Consider the following 21,726-nt stretch of genomic DNA (forward strand, 5'->3'; position numbering starts at 1 on the left):
TTTGTTTTTTACTTTAAATTGGTACACATGCAAGTCATTTGGTCTCTGGTACGGGGCGCCGAATGGGACTTGAACTTTTTGTAATCAAAATCAATTTTGTGTACACAAAATTCAATTCTGTCATAACAAAATCATGTTTGTCTTACAAAACTATGTGATACAGACTTGTTTTATGGGAACTTCAATTTTGTAATCAAATTTTTGTCTCACAGAATTGAATGTTGTGTTTTAATTTCCACATCAGGTAACAAAAGTCAATTTTGTATGCAACATACTATTTGATAATAATTTAAAAATGTACTTCGTCTACAAAAAAGAATTTTGTAATTACAAAATTGAAGTTCTCATAAAACAAGTCTGTATCACATAGTTTTGTAAGACAAAAAAGATTTTGTTACACGACAGAATTGAATTTTGTGTACACAAAATTGATTTTGATTACAAAAAGTTCAAGTCCCATTCGGCGCCCCGTACTACCTACACTTTATTAATGTGTTTTATATAGATAGTAAAACTTGTCAAAATTGCTGTTTTGGGTTGTCCTTTGGCGTTTATAATTTGGTCAGCTGTTTAGAAACATGCCAATATATTGTAAAATCATCAAACTACATATACAAATGTACAATGGATCTGTGCAAGGACGTATCATACGTCCTTGAACTGTGATCATGACTGTGAATTTAAGTAAAGATTGAAAACAAAATGTAAACAGAACCAGGCTTGCTTGAAATAAAATCAAGAGAAATAATCCATACCTTTATTTCGGATACTGCTGATAAAGTTAACCCAAGTCGAACTAAGACCGTCTGAAGACACCCATGTAGCTATCCCTTAACGTCCTTAACTTTAGAACATATCTCATCTTACTCACCGAGGCCCGGCTTCGTTTAATCAGACTACATTAAATGGCCTTTTATGTCATGATTAAATTTTGCATACGGCTCGTGGAACTTTAACTGAAAATCGCTAAATTAATGCATATAAAGAAAAGATGAGTGTAACGGGAAAAATAAATAAAAAAAAAGAGAAAATGGTCTAAAAAATTAGGGAATAAGACTACTGAATGCCCCCTCCCCTCCAAAAAAGACTGCCATGACACAATGAAATTAATTAATGAAGAACGTATCCAGGTGCAGATCCAGGATTTTCAAAAGGGGCTGGCAAGACAAAGTTAGAAGTGGGACTTGTATAAAGTATATTATTATGCATACCTATAAATCTGTCGCTCTTGTACTTGAGTCGTTTTGCATGAATACGTTCGTTATCAGTTACGAGTTAAATGTTTTCATTATTTGATAACATTTTCACCTTGAAAAAGAAGTCCAAGATTAATTTACAATTTGATTAATACTTTGGTCAAGGATTTATACTATATAAATTTTGCTTTGGTAGACTGATATTAATCCCTTCCAGTAGCCTAACCACGTGACACCTGTTGTGAAAATGAAAATGTCCGATTGAACAAGCACCTGTTCCGATCTAAACTTCGGGATGTTTACAGTAAGATGACGGCTCCCAACGTCGTGGAGCAAATTGAAGACACATTTCTATCGTGTTCAATATGTCTCCAATGTTACAATCAACCAAAGGCTTTGCCATGTTTACACACATTCTGTGAAGGTTGTATCGAAGACTACATAAAGAAATTCACAGGGAACGGTAACCAGGGAAGCGTCCAGTTTCCATGTCCCATATGTCGTCTGGTAAGTCGCTAACTTATTAATTTTGTATTTTGAAAATTGGATCTTTATATTTATGATTTATTTCTGTATTTATTATGGAATAAATCATGTGGTATGGCAAGGACAACAAAGAAACAGTTTGCAATATCAGGGGAATTAACTCTAATTTTTCATTGATTTATAATATTGAGGTTCTTATTTGGGATTAATTTATCTATTTTTGTTTGCTTTTTAGAGTTTTTCTCTCTTAATTCTGATAAAAATTGAAGAAATTAAACTGTTTATGAACTACTATACAAATCTTAAAGAGAATGTATATAATTTTTAACTAGTTAACAGTCACGTAATTTAATAATTCATTTGCATGTACATGTGTCAATAGATCAAGGACACGAACTTTTTAAATGTTTACAGTATTACATTGGTTTTAACATTGTACTTTTAAATTTATTGGAAAGCAATTTTTTTTAAAGGGAATCTAGTGACAAAAAAAAATAAATAATTAAATAATGTTGATAAAAAATGAATATATGCCTTTTGTTGAAAAATTACTGTTAGAACTGTGAGTGGGCTATTCATAATGGTTGTATTGATCAGATATTACAAATGTTTTTTAATGGAGAAGGGTTAGGGGGATAAATCATTCATTTCTTACTTCAATTTTTTTTTTTTTTATAATCTAAGAACATTTCATGTCAATTTATTTGCTTGTCTGTTATGAGGGGGTCTGGCAATGATTATGTTTACATTAACAACCTTTCCTGGCAAAACATAACCTTCTCATATATTTCTTAGATCTAAATTATACAACCTTTGGCCTCTTTGATTAGAATGAAAAGGATTTTTTACATTACAAGTGTTAATAAAATTTCTGAGATAAGATAAGATAGATATTTATCAGTGTAAATTCCAAACAATTGGATTGCTACAAATACATGAAATATCATGTACACAAATAAACAATACAAATATGTAACATTTACAAAAAATATTAAAAAAAAATATTTAGTTCGTTTTTTCTTTTTCTTCTCTTAAACATGTTAAATGTTAGACAGCAAGCCCCTCCTTAAATTAGCATAAAAATTATAGTTAGAAAAGTTATAAAAAAAAATTAGGAAATGCTGGTTATTATATTCATTCATATACAAGATTATATTAAAAAGAAAAAGGTTCATGTATACATGTAAAATCAACAGTTCACACACAATTGCTTATATTGTGGTAGTTCGAAAATAAATAACCTGACTTACAATGTATTGAAAATGAATAACTCGGCAGGTCTTTAAGCCATTTTATAAATGCTATTCGAAAGTATGAGGTGGCACCAGATTCTTCATAAAATTCATCTTTTTTTCAAAAAAAAATTCGGGAAACACTTCCCAAATCTTTTAATAATAAAGGTATAAATATTATTTAAATATACTTGAAATGTCTGAAATGGGTTTCATTTAACTTGAGGTATATTGGCTCAGGAACACTTACCTCACTTTTATTACAGGGCTGTAACTACATTGAGGCAAATGCCTTTTTGTAGGAAATTTTAAAACCAAAAGCTTGTCTTCATATCAAATTGTTTTCACAGCGAGTGTTTGCAAGAAGCAAGTTCTGTTCTCCCTTGGACGTAGCACCTGTTTTTTAGGGATCAATGTTTCCTTAAATTTGTCTTTTGTTCATTGATTGCCCTTCTGTATTCTCTTAGTGTTGCATTCCTTTTGTGATTTAGTAATTTTGTTTTCAACTTGATCATGAGTTTTATGTTATTTAAGACTTTTTAGCTAATTTTACAACTGAACTACTTTAAATTGTATCCCAGTTAAGAGCTACATCAAATTGTAATTGAAATGTGTTATTAAAAATTACTTGACATAGTTATATCACTGATAATCAGCCCCCTCTTAACTTAATTTGTAAAAACTCCATATAATTTACATGTATAAAAGATTTATATTCTGCATGCCGAAACAACAAAAAAAAACAACAAAAAAACAAAAAAACCAGCAGCCACATACTTAACTATGTGAATTACATTTTTACTTTATTCTTCATATTGGTCTTTTGATGTTGTCCATAAAATCTTAAGTCTTACGCTGAATCTCTACATTTTGCTTTGAGACCAAAATATTGTCAAAAAATTATTAAAACAGAACTTGCGTTTTCAGAATAAGAAAGGGTCTGGGAACGCCCAGAAAGCATGATTTTGCATCATTTGTTCTATAGTTTCTTTGGGCCTTCAGCGGCTTCAAAACCCTTCAAAAATTTTTTGCCTCGCTCCTCTCGCCGAAAATATATTTGGCAAAACTCTTAAAAGAGGCTAGTCACAGCCCAACTCTAATACCGTGAATGTATGCAATACATGTATATGCAGTTGGGAATTCAGAAGATTCATTTCCACAGAGAATGATTATTAATTCTGATTAAATGGTACATTAATGACTTGACTGTACATGTATTATTTATAATAAAAAATGAATTTAAAAATTGTATGTTTTCAAATATTATTAATATAGTTATGAAAATAAATAATCAGTCCCTTGTTTTAATGAAAATGAAAAATCTTGCTTCAACAGTGCGGAAAATGAATAATCTGTCCTCTTAGTTTACAAAAATAAATAACCGATCCAAAACAAATCCTCCTGGCCCCCCCAGAATATCAAATGGTCATCCCCTAAGTATGAACATACACTTCACCAATAAATGATGAAAAAAGAAGTGGATTAAAGAGGGTCGGCCCCCTTTTTGGAGCCACATATATAGTTATAGGATGGACTGTTTACTAGTCCCACTGCAAATGTTGCGTTGTCCCCCCTTTCAAAATCCTGGATCCACATCAGTGGAAGATTAACAATTTATGACCCATTGATATATATATATCATGTACCTCAGTGAAACTGCACCTCAGTGAAATATGTCGTGACAAATAAAAAATCAACCCATTCCAGCGACATGACATGTCTTGTTTACTGTACATGCACTTTTTCATGTTGGGGTGTGCCTGAAAAGGAGGTATATGTATACTGTTAAACGTGTATGATATATATTTATATGTGTGTGTAGTTCATTCATGTTCAAACTGCTTTTTCTTTTCTTTGTATGTATACTTGACCATTTGTTTTTTTTTTGTTGTTTTATTAATGTCTTATATTGTATTATGCTCTTTGTGAGCCCATTTAATGGAAATAAATATCTTCTGCTTCTGTACCTTCACATAGGCAGAGACCCAGTCAGAGACCCTCCCTGTGCTTGTGGTGAAAAGGCTTTCAAAACTGCATTATATTATGCCATTATTGTACATATACAAGAAATGGGTTTTATGTAAAATAAAATTACATAACATGCCATAAAAATGTTATTGATGTGAAGTTAAGAGAACATTGATCTTAGGAATGAATAATATATACATCTTTATAATGTTTATAGAACATTAAACAGGACTCAGAGTACACTTGATTTTATCGTAAAACTTTTCCTACAAACAAGTTGAATCTCATTAACATGTCTAAACAGGGTAGAAATAAAGGTGTACAATGTATCTTAGTATTTATATTTTTTCTTGCATTTGGTTTATAAATGTATTGTAAAATTAATTGGTTTGTATATTGGTTTATCTATATATTCTTAGGGCGTAGCACTAATCTTTTGGTCCCACCTAATCAATATGTTACAAACAGCAGTATATATATATGAGAAAGGTTAAATGCTAGAAAAAAGTCTAACCCTATTTTAAATCTTAATATTTCACAATCTTCATTTCATTTTAACAAAAACAAATTTTAATTCTTCGTTGCTTGAGAAAGAAGAGGAAGGAGAAAAAAAGGTATGTCATTAGACCTCTCCCCACGAGGATGTCATTGTATCCTCAACAAAATTTCTCTGGTGCTGATCCATAATTTAGGGAGTCTCATTGGGGGGGGGTCTGATCCGGATCCCGCTTATTGTTTTGTCAGATTCCCAAATCCTGCTTATCATTGAACTAATAACGCTTGTAATTTCACATGTCCAGTCCGACTTTGTTTCCTTTTTTCATGCACAATAACTTGACTTTCAGGAGTCACGCTTACAAAAAATCGGCCGATCCCGCATCACGCTTAGACTTCAATGAGACCCACAGTTAAGGGCAGTCATGATGAATACATTGTGTATATTCATTAATATATAGAAAAGGCGCTGTGAGGTATATGCCAATGAGACAGCATCCAAACAACAAAAGTAATCAAAGACATCTTAAAAGGCAACTTGCAGTCTTTCTAAAACCTGAGCTTTAATCCACCATTTTCTACATAAGAAAAATGCCTGTACCAAGTCTGGAATATGACAGTTGTTAGAATTCAAATAATTTGATATGGCAATTAAACCTCAAATGGTCAAATGAACATACTAAAGAATAATCATACAGTATGGATACTAAGATACTATATTGTCTGTGCATTTTGTTTTTATACGACCGCAAAAAAATTTTTGTGGTCTTATATTGGTATGACGTTGGCGTCGGCGTCGTCGTCCGGCATCGTCCATAGACACATTGGTTTTCGCACTCTAACTTTAGTTTAAGTGAATGGATCTCTATGAAATTTTACCACAAGGTTCAATACCACAAAAGAAAGGTTGGGATTGATTTTGGGGGTTATGGTACCAACAGTAAAGGAATTAGGGGCCAAAAAGGGGCCAAAAATAAGCATACTTGTAACTTCCAGACATAACTTGTGTGTTAGTGTATGGATCTCTCTGACATTGTACCTCAAGGTTCCATAACACAAAGGGAATGCTGGGATTGATTTTGGGGGTTGTTGCCTCAAAATTTTAGGAATTAGGGGCCAAAAAAGGGGAAAAAACAAGCATTTTTCTAGTTTCATGACAATAACTTGTGTGTAAGTGTATGGATCTTTCTGAAATTGTACTACAAGGTTCCATACCACAAAGGGAAAGCTGGAATTGAGTTTGGGGGTAATTGCCGAAACGTTTAGGAATTGGGGGTCAAAAAGGGGCCAAAAATAAGCATTTTTCTAGTTTCCAGACAATAACTTGTGTTCAAGTGTATGGATCTCTCTGAAATTGTACTGCAAGGTACCATACCACAAAGGGAAGGCTGGGATTGATGATGGGGGTAATTGCCTCAATATTTTAGGAATTAGGGGCCAAAAAGGGGCAAAAAACAAGCATTTTTCTAGTTTCAGGACAATAACTTGTGTGTAAGTGTATGGATCTTTCTGAAATTGTACTACAAGGTTCCATATCACAAAGGGAAAGCTGGGTTTGAGTTTGGGGGTAATTGCCCTAAATGTTTAGGAATTTGGGGCCAAAAAGGGGCCAAAAAACACATTTTTCTAGTTTCCAGACAATAACTTGTGTTCAAGTGTATGGATCTCTCTGAAATTGTACTGCAAGGTACCATACCACAAAGGGAAGGCTGGGATTGAGTTTGGGGGTGATGAATCATAAGGGGGTTCAAAAAATTGGGGGGGGGATTTTTTTTTTTCCTTTTGTTTCTTTTTTTCCTTTTTTTTTTCCTTTAAAATTTTCCATTTTAAGTTGGTTATTTCTGATTTATATTTAAAAGCAAATAATAATGATATGGTAGGAGATACACACCAAACAGGATGTGTAAATTATTATATAATAAGTATTGTGCAATAGCAAGAAATTTTCAATTGCACAGTATTGCACAATAGCAAGAAATCTTCAATTGCACAGTATTGCGCAATAGCAAGAAATCTTCAATTGCACAGTATTGCGCAATAGCAAGAAATATCCAATAGCACAATATTGCGCAATAGCAAGAAATTGTCAATTGTACAGTATTGCGCAATAGCAAGAAATATTTAATTGCACAGTATTGTGCAAAAGAAGATACTTCGTATAAATTGCTTATTTCTTGACCAATTTCAATGGGGTTTTATTCTTGAATTCTTGGGGTTCTTTAATATGCTGAATCTAACCGGGTATTTAGTTTTTGGATTTTGGGCCCTGTTTTTAAATTGGTCCACATTGAGGTCCAAAGGGTCCAAAATTAAACTTTGTTTGATTTCATCAAACATTGAATTATTGGGGTTCTTTGATATGCCGAATCTAACTGTGTATTTAGATCCTTAATTTTTGGTTCCGTTTTCAAATTGGTCTACATTAAGGTCCAAAGGGTCCAAAATTAAACTTAGTTTGATTTTAACAAAAATTTAATTCTTAGGGTTCTTTGATATGCTGAATCTAAACATGTATTTAGATTTTTGATTATGGGCCCAGTTTTCAAGTTGGTCCAAATCGGGGTCCAAAATTAAACTTTGTTTGATTTCAACAAAAATTGAATATATGGGGTTCTTTGATATGCTGAATCTAACCATGTATTTAGATTTTTGATTTTTGGGCCCCGTTATCAACTTTGTCCACATTGAGGTCAAAAGGGTCCAAAATTAAACTTTGTTTGATTTCATCAAAAATTGAATTCTTTGGGTTCTTTGATATGCTGAATCTAACCATGTATTTAGATTTTGGATATTGGACCATAATAGGTGAATGTCCAATTTAAAATTTTAAAGTTCTTAGACCACATTCATTCTGTGTCAGAAACCTATGCTGTGTCAAATATTTAATCACAATCCAAATGCAAAGCTGTATCAAGCTTGAATGTTGTGTCCATACTTGCCCCTACTGTTCAGGGTTCGACCTCTGCGGTCGTATCAAGCTGCGCCCTGTGGAGCATTTTATTGCATGTTGGCTTAAAGAAAAATGTTTACCGCTATGCTTAAAGAGTACTGGTACACATTTTTTAGAAATGTTCATACAACATGTACATGTAGACTATAACGGTCTACATATCTGACCTGTAGACAAGTCCCTATTGCTGTAGCATGATTGTATATATGTTCTGAAGTATTTGGTTTATCCATTTTGGAAGAAAGCTCCACAGGGTCCTCATCTCATGCTTGAACAATTTTTATCTAAAGTTCATCCATTGGCATCCACTATTTGTCCAATCAATTCCTTAATCTTTTATCTTTGCAGTCATAGTGGAATGATTTTATTTTGTATTTATATTTTCCAGGAAATAACCCTTCCAGAAGGTGGAGTGTCTGCATTTCCCTATAACCATCTTATAACCAGTCTGAAAGACACTATATTATCATCATCTCAAAGCCAAAACCAATCTGGATCGAAGGGTGACCGACCCGACTTTCCGCTCACAGATAGACCCACCTCTAAAAAGAGTTCATTGACGTTTTCACAGAGATTTGGACAGTTTGATAGTGGACCCGAAGGATTTGTAAACATTTCTGGCCTTGCTGTTTGCCCCAAAACAGGAAGGATAATTATTGCTGACTGTAGTAAAAACACAATTACCATATATATCCCAGACGGGGATACTAAAAATGTGTCTTTCAAATGTGACTGTTCTATCAGAGATGTGGCTGTAACTAAGGCTGGATCAATCTTAGTTACAGTCAGTCGGTCAGGAAATGCTATATTGCGTGAATATACAACAGATGGTCGCCTGATTGCACAATATGGTGATGTGTATAAAAGTGAAAACCCTTTTGGAATAGCGATAAGTAAACGTGAACGTATAATTGTTAGTAGTCTTCAAAGGAACAGAATTCATATCTTCACAGACAGAAAGAAACATGCATTTTCATTTGGAACTGGGGGAGAAAACTTAGAACAATTTCTTTTTCCATATTACATTACAACAAATAGTAAAAATGACATCATTGTATCTGACAGCGGAAACCACAGAATCAAAATACACAAAACCGATGGCAGTATACGATGTATGTTTGGATCTCAAGGGTCCGCTTTAGGTTCTTTATTTTATCCAATGGGCATTTGTGTTGATGATTACGATAACATTTTTGTTGCAGACGCGAACAATTACAGAGTACAGTTATTCTCACCAAAAGGTGAATTCCTGGCATGTCCAGTTCAAAACACATTCCAGCTGGGAATAGATGTCAAGCCTGTCTGTGTGGCATACACAAAAAACCAGTTAATAGTATCTCTCCGAGGAACAAGATTTTCAGAAATTCAGATTTACGACTGTGATACTGCAAAATTCAAAACAAGGCCAAAGGCTTGCTGTAGTTGTTGTTTCTTCAGAGTAGGGCATACTGATGAGCCATTGGAAGCATGGTCTTAATCAAAATGAATTTAGCTCTTTAAAGAAGCCAAAATATGTATTACTGTAGTATCAATCATATCTGTAATAACTTTCACCTTAGACAATAGATTTAAAAATTAAAGTTTAAAGATTTATTTTGGAATTATTTATAGTTTTTACAAGGATAAATGATAAAAAAAATCTTAATTTAATTTTTATAAATTAACTACTAGGGTGGTTTTTAACGACCTTGACTGGCTGTCCTTGCACGGTCAGAATTTTTATAAGGAAACTTTAATATGATTTAAAACATTCTAGAAATATTTGTTGACTGTTTTGGAAAGTAACCAGTAATTAAGGAAAACCAATGATGTCAAATACCAATCTTATACTGATCATGTGACCAGACAAAGATCTAACAACACACTGTTTTACTTTTGTTTTATAGCCCTTTCTGTTTTGTCGTAGTAATATGTATATACAAAATTTGTGGGCAGAAATTTCATTGGCTGATGTTTATGAAATGATTTCCAGAACAGTAAGTAGAAGGAGTCTTGTCAGATCCTTGTAAGCATGGACACAGGATCTGTATTTAATCAGATTGGTCAAATACCAATATGCACTCTATTGTTTATTTTTCCTGGTAGAATTGGTTTACAGCACATTCTATTCCCGGGACTTATCACAAGTGCCATTTTTCTACGCTTAAGGGATTTTGAAATTTCTTTTAATTTCTGTGTCATTCTGTGTAACCATAAATATATTGGTTATGAGTTCTTGAGCATGGCTATCAAACCAAACCAGACTGCATCAGTTAATTGTTTCTCTATGTTAATTTTAGAATTTGGCCAGACTGCATCAGTTAATTGTATCTCTATGTTAATTTCCACATAACTTTATTTCTGAGGATATATATCTTTATATCCCAAAAGTACTGGTACTAATAACAGACTCATCAATGAAGAAGTAAAACAAAATCTTTTACCAATTTCAAGTGCGAAAGTCTCCATAAGCTGATGACCGCCAGTATTAAAATGCAAGTGTTTACTGAAGCAGCTTAATTAGATTTAGACAGCCATACTCCTAATTTCATACTGCTATATTTTTTTTTAAATTGCTTGGTTGAAAATGTTTTACTGATTACTGTTTGATAGTGCTTACCTTGTGTATTGATACATTTGTATGACTTTTTACTAGAAAAAGTTTATATACTTAAACTTCTTCATACATGTTTGAAGAACTTGTTCATAAAGCTTGTAAAAACTGACCTGTTCACATGCCTCTTGTTAACTTGTGTCATGACCTTGTAAATTATATAGTAAATAGTTCTATATGCAGCTTTTTAGAAATAAAATAAAGTTATGATATGATATTTATGAATTAAACTGTTAGATGGACCATAAAAACAGAATCATGTATTAAATGTCTCTTATAAGGCTTGTAATTTACTGAAATATTGAAAAGATTCCTTAAAACTAAAAGTTTGGCATTTCATTGGTACTTTGTAACTTAAATTATATCTAAAGCTTCTACAAAATAAATTGTTGATATTAGTACATTGTATATATATCAAGACAGCTTCTAAAAAGCTCAGCTTAAAAGTGTTCATTATTTGTGATACTAAATGTGGATATCTGTTCAGTCTGTGATAATTAATTGAATGTATATATATATATATATTTATGTATATAAGTCCATGTTCAATGTAGTATATGTGTTATTTTGTGAGAACTTTTACATTCGGTTAGATACACATAAATGTATGTTAACACTGTTGAATAAGTTGAATAATGTAAAAGAGTTATTGGAGTATTCTGTTATTACTATGTACTGTGGATTCATTCTTATTCGTGGGTTATAAACTTTTTTGTGAATTTTGTAGGTATAGGTACATATTTGTATATGAAGAAATAATTCATGGGGGCTTGAAATTATACTGATTTTACCACAGGTTGGCCCTTTATGCTAAATATTTCACCACGAGTTAAAGCGGGGTAAAATGTCGGCATAAAGGGCAAACCCAGTGTAAAATCAGTATAATTCAAGCCCTTGATTTATTTCTATTCTAATAGGACAAATACGGTAAATCTGTTAGAAAGAAGCGTTCTAGGTGAAAGCAAATATTTGCTGTTACAGTAATTAAACAACACTATAATATTGAAGTAAAAGACAAAGAAAACTGAATCAGTGACATGGTTAAAGACAGTTTGTGATGAAATTAAATGATTATCTTACTTTTTTTAAAAGAAAATTGGCTTTCAACAAATTTTTATCATCATTTGTTTATGTGCCCGTGTTTTGATGAAATTCAGTTTTACATTCCTCCGTTTTCCTGTAGAATGCTTGTATTTTTTTTTTATGTCATCGTTCAATGACATCATTTACAGGGACTGACCTGGGATTAATCATTCTTAAAAAGCATACATCTTTGGATGATGATGGGAACAGCCCAAACAAATAATGACGTTGTCGATCAGCTGACATACAATATATTCATATTTTACCACGGGTGTACTAAAAGTGTTAGAAGAATGTCATATCAGAATCACAAATTTAAACATGTTATATGTTCAATAAACTACAAATATTCTATAGGCTTTTATTAATATTTTGGCAAATCCTCGAATTCAAATATCCACAAATTTACAATATACATTGTATGTTTCATCAATCCACAATAATTGGGAATCCATGAAAATAAATGAATCTACAGTATTGTGTTTTTTCCTTGTTGCTTTTTATTGTAAAAGGAAAGACATTGAGAACATTCTTATGCAATATTATGTATGTCTATATTATTGTTTTTTTTTAATTGTCCCTTTTCATCTCTGTGATACATTGTACAATGTTTATAAATTATATTGAGTCCATATTGAGGAAAGGAAATATCAATTTTTTTGGGGGGCTTATCTTTCATTTTTCATGGTGAACTTTGAAAAAAAAAACTCTATGACATCTGTGAAATTGTACATTTCAGCGGAAAAAGAACATTGATTTTGTTTGTTCTTTTAATTTTCTCCGAAGTCATAATCAGTTAAATAAAAACTGAGAGATATGAGTTTATATTGAGTATTATTGTTTGTATAGTTAACCGAAAAAGCATTGTATGATCTAACCAAAGCTTCCTGCTCTGTTTTAATAATAAAAAAAGAATCATTGTTTATAGGTCAATAATAAGACAGCAACTCATCAATACAATCAAGGCAAAACAAAAGAAATTCAATCTTCCTGATGTCAACATGTGGTCTTCAGTGATGGTTTTTGACAAAGTCTTGCTAGACCAGCCCATAATCATCATAATGATCATTCCATACAATACAAGTTGAAATAAATATAGTTTTCTTCATAAATATTAGAAAGTATAAATCATTTTTAACAAATAATTGATAAAGGGGCATTATCCAATGTATATATGAATGTACTGACATTATATTTCACTTACACAAAGTTGAAAGAACTGTTGGTGCACACACTTTGTTCAAGTTTGCTGTACATGCTATGTCCAAGTTTGGTGTACATGCTATGTCCAAGTTTGGTGTACATGCTATGTCCAAGTTTGTTGTACATGCTATGTCCAAGTTTGGTGTACATGCTAAGTCCAAGTCACTGTTACCTCCATATAATATCAGACAGAATTTCTGTTTTACATCCTTATGTATCTTAGGTTTAATTTGGGTCTCATATCTATCTAAAGAAATATCAACACAAGAAATATTTCACTCTGAAATGACTTTAGACAAGATTATTTCCAGAATGAATCAGGGGCAGATTGATTTGATGTGTATGTTCTAGGAATAGTACCCCCACTCCCCATTTTTTATGCCCCTGTCTTGATAGAGGTAATTTGGTTTTACATCCCAAAATTAGTTTCAGTTCTCCATCTTTAGTTTGCCTTAACCGAATGTTACCAAACTTATACACAATGCTTATTTTCACTAAACACAGATCAAGGTTGAATTTCAGTGGTGTCACTTGCATCGTTCTTGAGTTATGTCCCTTTATAAATGGAAAAATTGCCAAATTTGCTGTTTCCACACTCTTCACTTTAGTTTGCCTCAACCAAATGTTATGAAACTTATACACAATGTTTATTACCACCAAACACAGATCAAGTTTGAATTTGGGTGGCATCACTTTTGCCGTTTTTGAGTTATGTCCCTTTGTAAATTGAAAAATTGCACAATTTGCCGTATATTTACAAGCAGTGGCATCTCTGTATCATGGACGCATTCTTCATTTACTTGATTATCAAATCTCTCTGTTACATGTTGTAAAATTGTTCAAAGTTGCATATACATATAGATTCACCATATGAGGTTGAAAGGGGGTATACTGACCTACTGTTCATGCTCCAGTTTCCTTTTAAATTGGTATCTCATTTACATAAATATTTGATTGCTGAACTTGTGACTTTGGGTTACAGTTGAGAATCAAGGTAAAAGTAGACCAGTAATGCTTTACTTACCTGGTTCAAGATTTTATTGCAGTACTATAAGAATAAGATCCATTTTAAATGGCACCTTTGACCATATAAAGATAGTTCAGTTAACATTCTTTTCATCTTTCATGAACTACAGACAAAACTGCTTTTAAAACATGTTAAAATTAATTTGCAAATAGTAAGTAATCTTAAATGGAAATGGTTTCTAGTAGATCATATTGGTTTATTGAATAACAATCATTGCTTATTGATGCATCAGTGCAAAAGGCTGTACTTGTATATATACAACAAGAGCTCTAACTTATGTTTAAGCAAATGAGTTAATTTTTAAACCAAAACCAGAAGAAAGTCTTATCATCAGTTAAATCGGCTGTTCAGGACAATTTCTAAAATTAAAAGCTAAAACAATAAAAAATATTTCACAGACATTATATTTTAGTCTAATAAAAATTTGTAGATACATTTATCATACAGACCTATTTTGGAAAACATTCCAATATCATTTACATGTAATTCTTTATTTTGATAGAAGAAGTAAGTTTTCTTGATCTTTGTAGCCTGATAGATTAGTGATTGGGCTAAGTTTGCATTGTTACCGTATCACAATTTGTTCATAACCCTTTTTCTTCTCTTAATATAGTAAAATTATAACCAACCTTCAGTTGATGGGACCATATGCACTGAATATCGTACCTTTTTGTTTTTTATGTTCAAACTTTTGTTAATCCTAATAAAATTATTATATTTAAATGTTTACTCCCATTTATAAGAGGCATTCCATCAGATGTTCCAGTTGTATGAAGAAATTATTAAATTGAACCAAAAATTTTTTCTTTTTCTGACAAAATTGCTGTTAGTTAAAATATATCCATAAGTAAAAAGAATTTCTCCACAATGAGCGTCATCTGTAACAATGTAAATCAAATAGAAATACTATAATATAAAAAAAAAAATTGTTAAAAAGTATTGCAATTTTTTTATTTTACTAGTACATCGTTTTATGTACTTTTTGTTCACTGTTCACACACTGTTCAAGTATTACAGAATACACAATTTCTTGTTGTTATTATGGAAGATTACTTGTAGTTTTCGTTATTAAAATATAATGCTTGTTTTTATAGAAAATTTGAATCTCATACAATTTATAGTTATACAGTTGTCCTGAATATTCTTCTAGATTCTGATTAAATATTTTCAGCCACCACTGTTTTTCATACCTTGAATTGTTTAATAAAATATCAGTTAGAGGCATAAGCAATCTAGGGGCTAGTCCAAATAATTATGTCATATTGAAAGGCTAAAGCAAAAAAATAAAATAGCCTTTCAAGACGCCATAAGTATTTGGACTATTTAGGTATAACAAAGAATATTCATTAATTACAAATATGATTCATCATTCACAACTGGGAACGAGAAAAACAATTCATTGCTGGTAACAAATAATTCATTTTTTGTACCAGAAAATTATTAAATGAAATTTATGAAAACACATCACAAGGTAGGATTTTATTTGTATGGCCTTAAATCTTGAATACAGTATTTAAAACTTGACAAAATATATTTTATCTGTTGTATATATCTCTTACATTAGTAATCAGAGAGTGGTAAGAGTTAAATCTTTTTGGTTTTTGTTTTAGATCTTTTTTTTTGTGAGAAGCTTTTATAGTTTTTACATTTCTCTTGCCGCTGTTTATTTTTTGCTACAAGCAGCATTAGTATTTTTTTTCTCAGTTTTCTGATACTTAGTGAAAGGTTTATTAAGTGAGATTAGTATTATGGAAGTTATAATATAAATTAAATGCATTATATATTTTCAACTTGCCGTCCTAAATAACTAATTTGAGCAAAATATTTAATAGTATTTATTTTTGTTTGATTTATCTCCCTTAGTTCATTTTGTTAATTTGTACATTTGTTAAAATCTGCTGGGTGACAATATGAAAATATAATAAATATCTTATCATTTGTTGTTTTTTTTTTATCAAGGTGAGGCTGTAAAGTAGATGAGGTATCTTGTAATGAATATCTTATCATTGTTTTGTTTAATCAAGGTTAGGCTGTAAAGTAGATGAGGTATCTTGTAATGAATATCTTATCATTGTTTTGTTTTATCAAGGTTAGGCTGTAAATTAGATGAGGTGTCTTGTAATGAATATCTTATCATTGTTTTGTTTAATCAAGGTGAGGCTGTAAAGTAGATGAGGTGTCTTGTAATGAATATCTTATCATTGTTTTGTTTTATCAAGGTTAGGCTGTAAAGTAGATGAGGTATCTTGTAATGAATATCTTATCATTGTTTTGTTTAATCAAGACGAGGCTGTAAAGTAGATGAGGTATCTTGTAATGACTATCTTATCATTGTTTTGTTTTATCAAGGTGAGGCTGTGAAGAAGATTCGATATCTTGTAATGAATATCTTATCATTGTTTTGTTTAATCAAGGTGAGGCTGTGAAGAAGATTCGATATCTTGTAATGAATATCTTATCATTGTTTTGTTTAATCAAGGTGAGGCTGTAAAGTAGATGAGGTGTCTTGTAATGAATATCTTATCATTGTTTTGTTTAATCAAGGTGAGGCTGTAAAGTAGATGAGGTATCTTGTAATGAATATCTTATCATTGTTTTGTTTTATCAAGATGAGTCTGTGAAGAAGATTCGATATCTTGTAATGAATATCTTATCATTGTTTTGTTTAATCAAGGTGAGGCTGTGAAGAAGATTCAATATCTTGTAATGAATATCTTATCATTGTTTTGTTTAATCAAGGTGAGGCTGTAAAGTAGATGAGGTATCTTGTAATGAATATCTTATCATTGTTTTGTTTAATCAAGGTGAGGCTGTGAAGAAGATGAGATATCTTGTAATGAATATCTTATCATTGTTTTGTTTAATCAAGATGAGGTATCTTGTAATGAATATCTTATCATTGTTTTGTTTAATCAAGGTGAGGCTGTAAAGTAGATGAGGTATCTTGTAATGAATATCTTATCATTGTTTTGTTTTATCAAGGTGAGGCTGTAAAGTAGATGAGGTATCTTGTAATGAATATCTTATCATTGTTTTGTTTTATCAAGGTGAGGCTGTAAAGTAGATGAGGTATCTTGTAATGAATATCTTATCATTGTTTTGTTTTATCAAGGTGAGGCTGTGAAGAAGATGAGGTATCTTGTAATAAATATCTTATCATTGTTTTGTTTTATCAAGTTGAGTCTGTGAAGAAGATGAGATATCGTGTAATGAATATCTTATCATTGTTTTGTTTAATCAAGATGAGGCTGTGAAGAAGATGAGATATCGTATAATGAATATCTTATCATTGTTTTGTTTAATCAAGGTGAGGCTGTAAAGTAGATGAGGTGTCTTGTAATGAATATCTTATCATTGTTTTGTTTAATCAAGGTTAGGCTGTAAAGTAGATGAGGTGTCTTGTAATGAATATCTTATCATTGTTTTGTTTTATCAAAGTGAGGCTGTAAAGTACATGAGGTATCGTGTAATGACTATCTTATTGTTTTGTTTAGTCAAGGTGAGGCTGTAAAGTAGATGAGGTATCTTGTAATGAATATCTTATCATTGTTTTGTTTAATCAAGTTGAGTCTGTGAAGAAGATGAGATATCGTATAATGAATATCTTATCATTGTTTTGTTTAATCAAGGTGAGGCTGTGAAGAAGATTCGATATCTTGTAATGAATATCTTATCATTGTTTTGTTTTATCAAGGTGAGGCTGTGAAGTAGATGAGGTATCTTGTAATGAATATCTTATCATTGTTTTGTTTTATCAAGGTGAGGCTGTGAAGAAGATGAGATATCTTGTAATAAATATCTTATCATTGTTTTGTTTTATCAAGGGGAGTCTGTGAAGTAGATGAGGTATCTTGTAATGAATATCTTATCATTGTTTTGTTTTATCAAGGTGAGGCTGTAAAGTAGATGAGGTATCTTGTAATAAATATCTTATCATTGTTTTGTTTTATCAAGTTGAGTCTGTGAAGAAGATGAGATATCGTGTAATAAATATCTTATCATTGTTTTGTTTAATCAAGATGAGGCTGTGAAGAAGATGAGATATCGTATAATGAATATCTTATCATTGTTTTGTTTAATCAAGGTGAGGCTGTAAAGTAGATGAGGTGTCTTGTAATGAATATCTTATCATTGTTTTGTTTAATCAAGGTTAGGCTGTAAAGTAGATGAGGTGTCTTGTAATGAATATCTTATCATTGTTTTGTTTTATCAAAGTGAGGCTGTAAAGTACATGAGGTATCGTGTAATGACTATCTTATTGTTTAATTTTGTTTAATCAAGGTGAGGCTGTAAAGTAGATGAGGTATCTTGTAATGAATATCTTATCATTGTTTTGTTTTATCAAGTTGAGTCTGTGAAGAAGATGAGATATCGTATAATGAATATCTTATCATTGTTTTGTTTAATCAAGGTGAGGCTGTGAAGAAGATTCGATATCTTGTAATGAATATCTTATCATTGTTTTGTTTTATCAAGGTGAGGCTGTGAAGTAGATGAGGTATCTTGTAATGAATATCTTATCATTGTTTTGTTTTATCAAGGTGAGGCTGTGAAGAAGATGAGATATCTTGTAATAAATATCTTATCATTGTTTTGTTTTATCAAGGGGAGTCTGTGAAGTAGATGAGGTATCTTGTAATGAATATCTTATCATTGTTTTGTTTTATCAAGGTGAGGCTGTGAAGAAGATGAGGTATCTTGTAATGAATATCTTATCATTGTTTTGTTTTATCAAGATGAGGCTGTGAAGAAGATGAGATATCTTGTAATAAATATCTTATCATTGTTTTGTTTTATCAAGTTGAGTCTGTGAAGAAGATGAGATATCGTGTAATGAATATCTTATCATTGTTTTGTTTAATCAAGATGAGGCTGTGAAGAAGATGAGATATCGTATAATGAATATCTTATCATTGTTTTGTTTAATCAAGGTGAGGCTGTAAAGTAGATGAGGTGTCTTGTAATGAATATCTTATCATTGTTTTGTTTAATCAAGGTTAGGCTGTAAAGTAGATGAGGTGTCTTGTAATGAATATCTTATCATTGTTTTGTTTTATCAAAGTGAGGCTGTAAAGTACATGAGGTATCGTGTAATGACTATCTTATTGTTTTGTTTAATCAAGGTGAGGCTGTAAAGTAGATGAGGTATCTTGTAATGAATATCTTATCATTGTTTTGTTTTATCAAGTTGAGTCTGTGAAGAAGATGAGATATCGTATAATGAATATCTTATCATTGTTTTGTTTAATCAAGGTGAGGCTGTGAAGAAGATTCGATATCTTGTAATGAATATCTTATCATTGTTTTGTTTTATCAAGGTGAGGCTGTAAAGTAGATGAGGTATCTTGTAATGAATATCTTATCATTGTTTTGTTTTATCAAGGTGAGTGTGAAGAAGATGCGATATCTCAAGATGAGGCTGTGAAGAAGATGAGATATCTTGTAATAAATATATTATCATTGTTTTGTTTTATCAAGATGAGGCTGTGAAGAAGATGAGATATCTTGTAATAAATATCTTATCATTGTTTTGTTTTATCAAGGTGAGTCTGTGAAGAAGATGAGATATCTTGTAATGAATATCTTATCATTGTTTTGTTTTATCAAGATGAGGCTGTGGAGAAGATGAGATATCTTGTAATAAATATCTTATCATTTGCAATTTTTTTCCATCAAGATGAGAAGGAGATGAGGTTTCTTGTAACAAATGTTTCATACAACATGAGATAAAAAGGTTTTAAGAATCGGAATTTATTGTGTGTCTTCGTTGCTTGGAAGCTTGTGAGAATCTATTGTATGGGAGAGCAGCGTGGTGTTGTTTATAGATATAGGAAGATGTGGTATGAGTGCCAATGAGACAACTCTCCATCCAAGTTACAATTTATAAAAGTAAACCATTATAGGTCAAGGTACGACCTTCAACACGGAGCATTGGTTCACACCGAACAACAAGCTATAAAGGGCCCCAAAAAATTACTAGTGTAAAACCATTTGTCTATTTTTGACATAGTTCTTGATTGCCTCCTTATTTTCATCTCCCCTTTTAAAAACTGCTTTAAAGCTTGGAGGTAAGATTTTTCTTTGTTCAGTGTATATTTCTACTGATGTTCCTCAGATTTTAGATATCAGTAGAAAAACGTGTCACTAGAAGTAGAAATGAGTTACATGAGATAGGTTTGTATTGCTTTATCTTTAGTACTTGGCATAATGTTCTGTGGATAACTGATTGTTTAACTGCTCTTTTTAGCTAACCTGGCCTTTTTTAACCTGGCCTAAAAGGCCATGTGAGCTTTTGTCATCCCTTGTCGTCTGGTTTAAACAATTTTCAAAGATTTTCTCTGAAACTGGACCAATTTCAACCAAATTTGGGCTGAATGATCCTAAGAATATCTAGTATAAAGTTTATGTGTTGTATTCTTGTCCTTCAAGAAACATGACCACCATGGTTAAAATAGAACATAGGGGTAACATGCAGATATTGGCTTATATCTCAAAATCAAAGAAGTTAGAGCAAATCTGACTGGGAAAAAAATTATCAGCAGGTTAAGGTCTATCTCTTGCTGAATTTTCGGAAAAATCAGACAAGCCATTTTGAAGTTGTAGCCCCTGAATTTTTTTTTTTAATTTTCAAGTTTTTTAGCTTTATTTATAACTAAAAAAAAACTAAAGAAGTTAGAGTAAACCTTATCAGCGTGTCAAGGTTTATCATATGTGCAATTTTCAGAAAAATCAGATGACCAAATTTGGTGTAATTGTCCCTGAATTATCAAAGTTTTGTTTTGGTGTAATAAACTCGAAAAATATAACAGAGACAATTTTTGAAAAGAAAAAATGACCAGAACAAAAAGTTCTATAAATAAGTTAACATGGCAGAACTCGTCAAATGAATTTTTACAGGACTGATTGCCTTTAAATGATGATTTTGTTACTTTTTTTAGGAAACTATAGCTGATAGGGAAAATCGTTTGATAGTGAAAATGTTCAACATAATAAAAGATATGATCTTCAAATAAGTCAACATATATGAATCGTCAGTTAACCCCTTATGGGAGTTATTGCCCTTGAAAGTCTAAATATTTTTTCCTGTTTTGCAGAAACTATAAAAGAAATTGTAAAAGCAAAAGTGTTCAGCAAAATAAGATCTAAAAATAAGTCAACTTCGCCGGAATTGTCAGTTGACTGCTTATATATTATTTCCCTTGAAAGATGTTTTTTTTTTCATTCTTTCATATTTTGCAGAAACTATTATAAATAGAAAGAAAGATGTTAAGCACAATCAGATCCACAAATAAGTCATCATGGCTGAAATTTCAACTGACTCCTTTTATGAGTTATTGCCTCTGATTGACCATTTCTACCAATTTTATGGATTATTTGCTCATATAGATAGAGAGCAACAGTACACAGCACAAATGTTCAGACAATAGGATCTACTAATCAGTCAATCATTGTGTTCAAAATTGTCACCCCCTTGTAGAAGTTATTTCCCCGAA

General features: G+C 31.5%; 2 protein-coding genes across 2 annotated transcripts in view; both read left to right on the forward strand.

Annotated features, from left to right (window-relative positions):
• LOC127716148 (uncharacterized) overlaps nt 1-21,726 on the forward strand; it is a 551,146-nt gene that overhangs the window by 227,142 nt on the left and 302,278 nt on the right. The gene's annotated exons all lie outside the window — the stretch shown is intronic.
• On the forward strand, nt 1,426-16,171 carry LOC127716143 (E3 ubiquitin-protein ligase TRIM71-like). Its single transcript, XM_052222260.1, has 2 exons — nt 1,426-1,703; nt 8,716-16,171. Exons 1-2 carry the CDS (start codon nt 1,506-1,508, stop codon nt 9,802-9,804), a joined length of 1,287 nt encoding a protein of 428 aa, XP_052078220.1. The 5' UTR covers nt 1,426-1,505; the 3' UTR covers nt 9,805-16,171.

This window comes from Mytilus californianus, unplaced genomic scaffold, assembly GCF_021869535.1.
Source record: "Mytilus californianus isolate M0D057914Y unplaced genomic scaffold, xbMytCali1.0.p SCAF_9, whole genome shotgun sequence".
Lineage (NCBI taxonomy): Eukaryota > Metazoa > Mollusca > Bivalvia > Mytilida > Mytilidae > Mytilus > Mytilus californianus.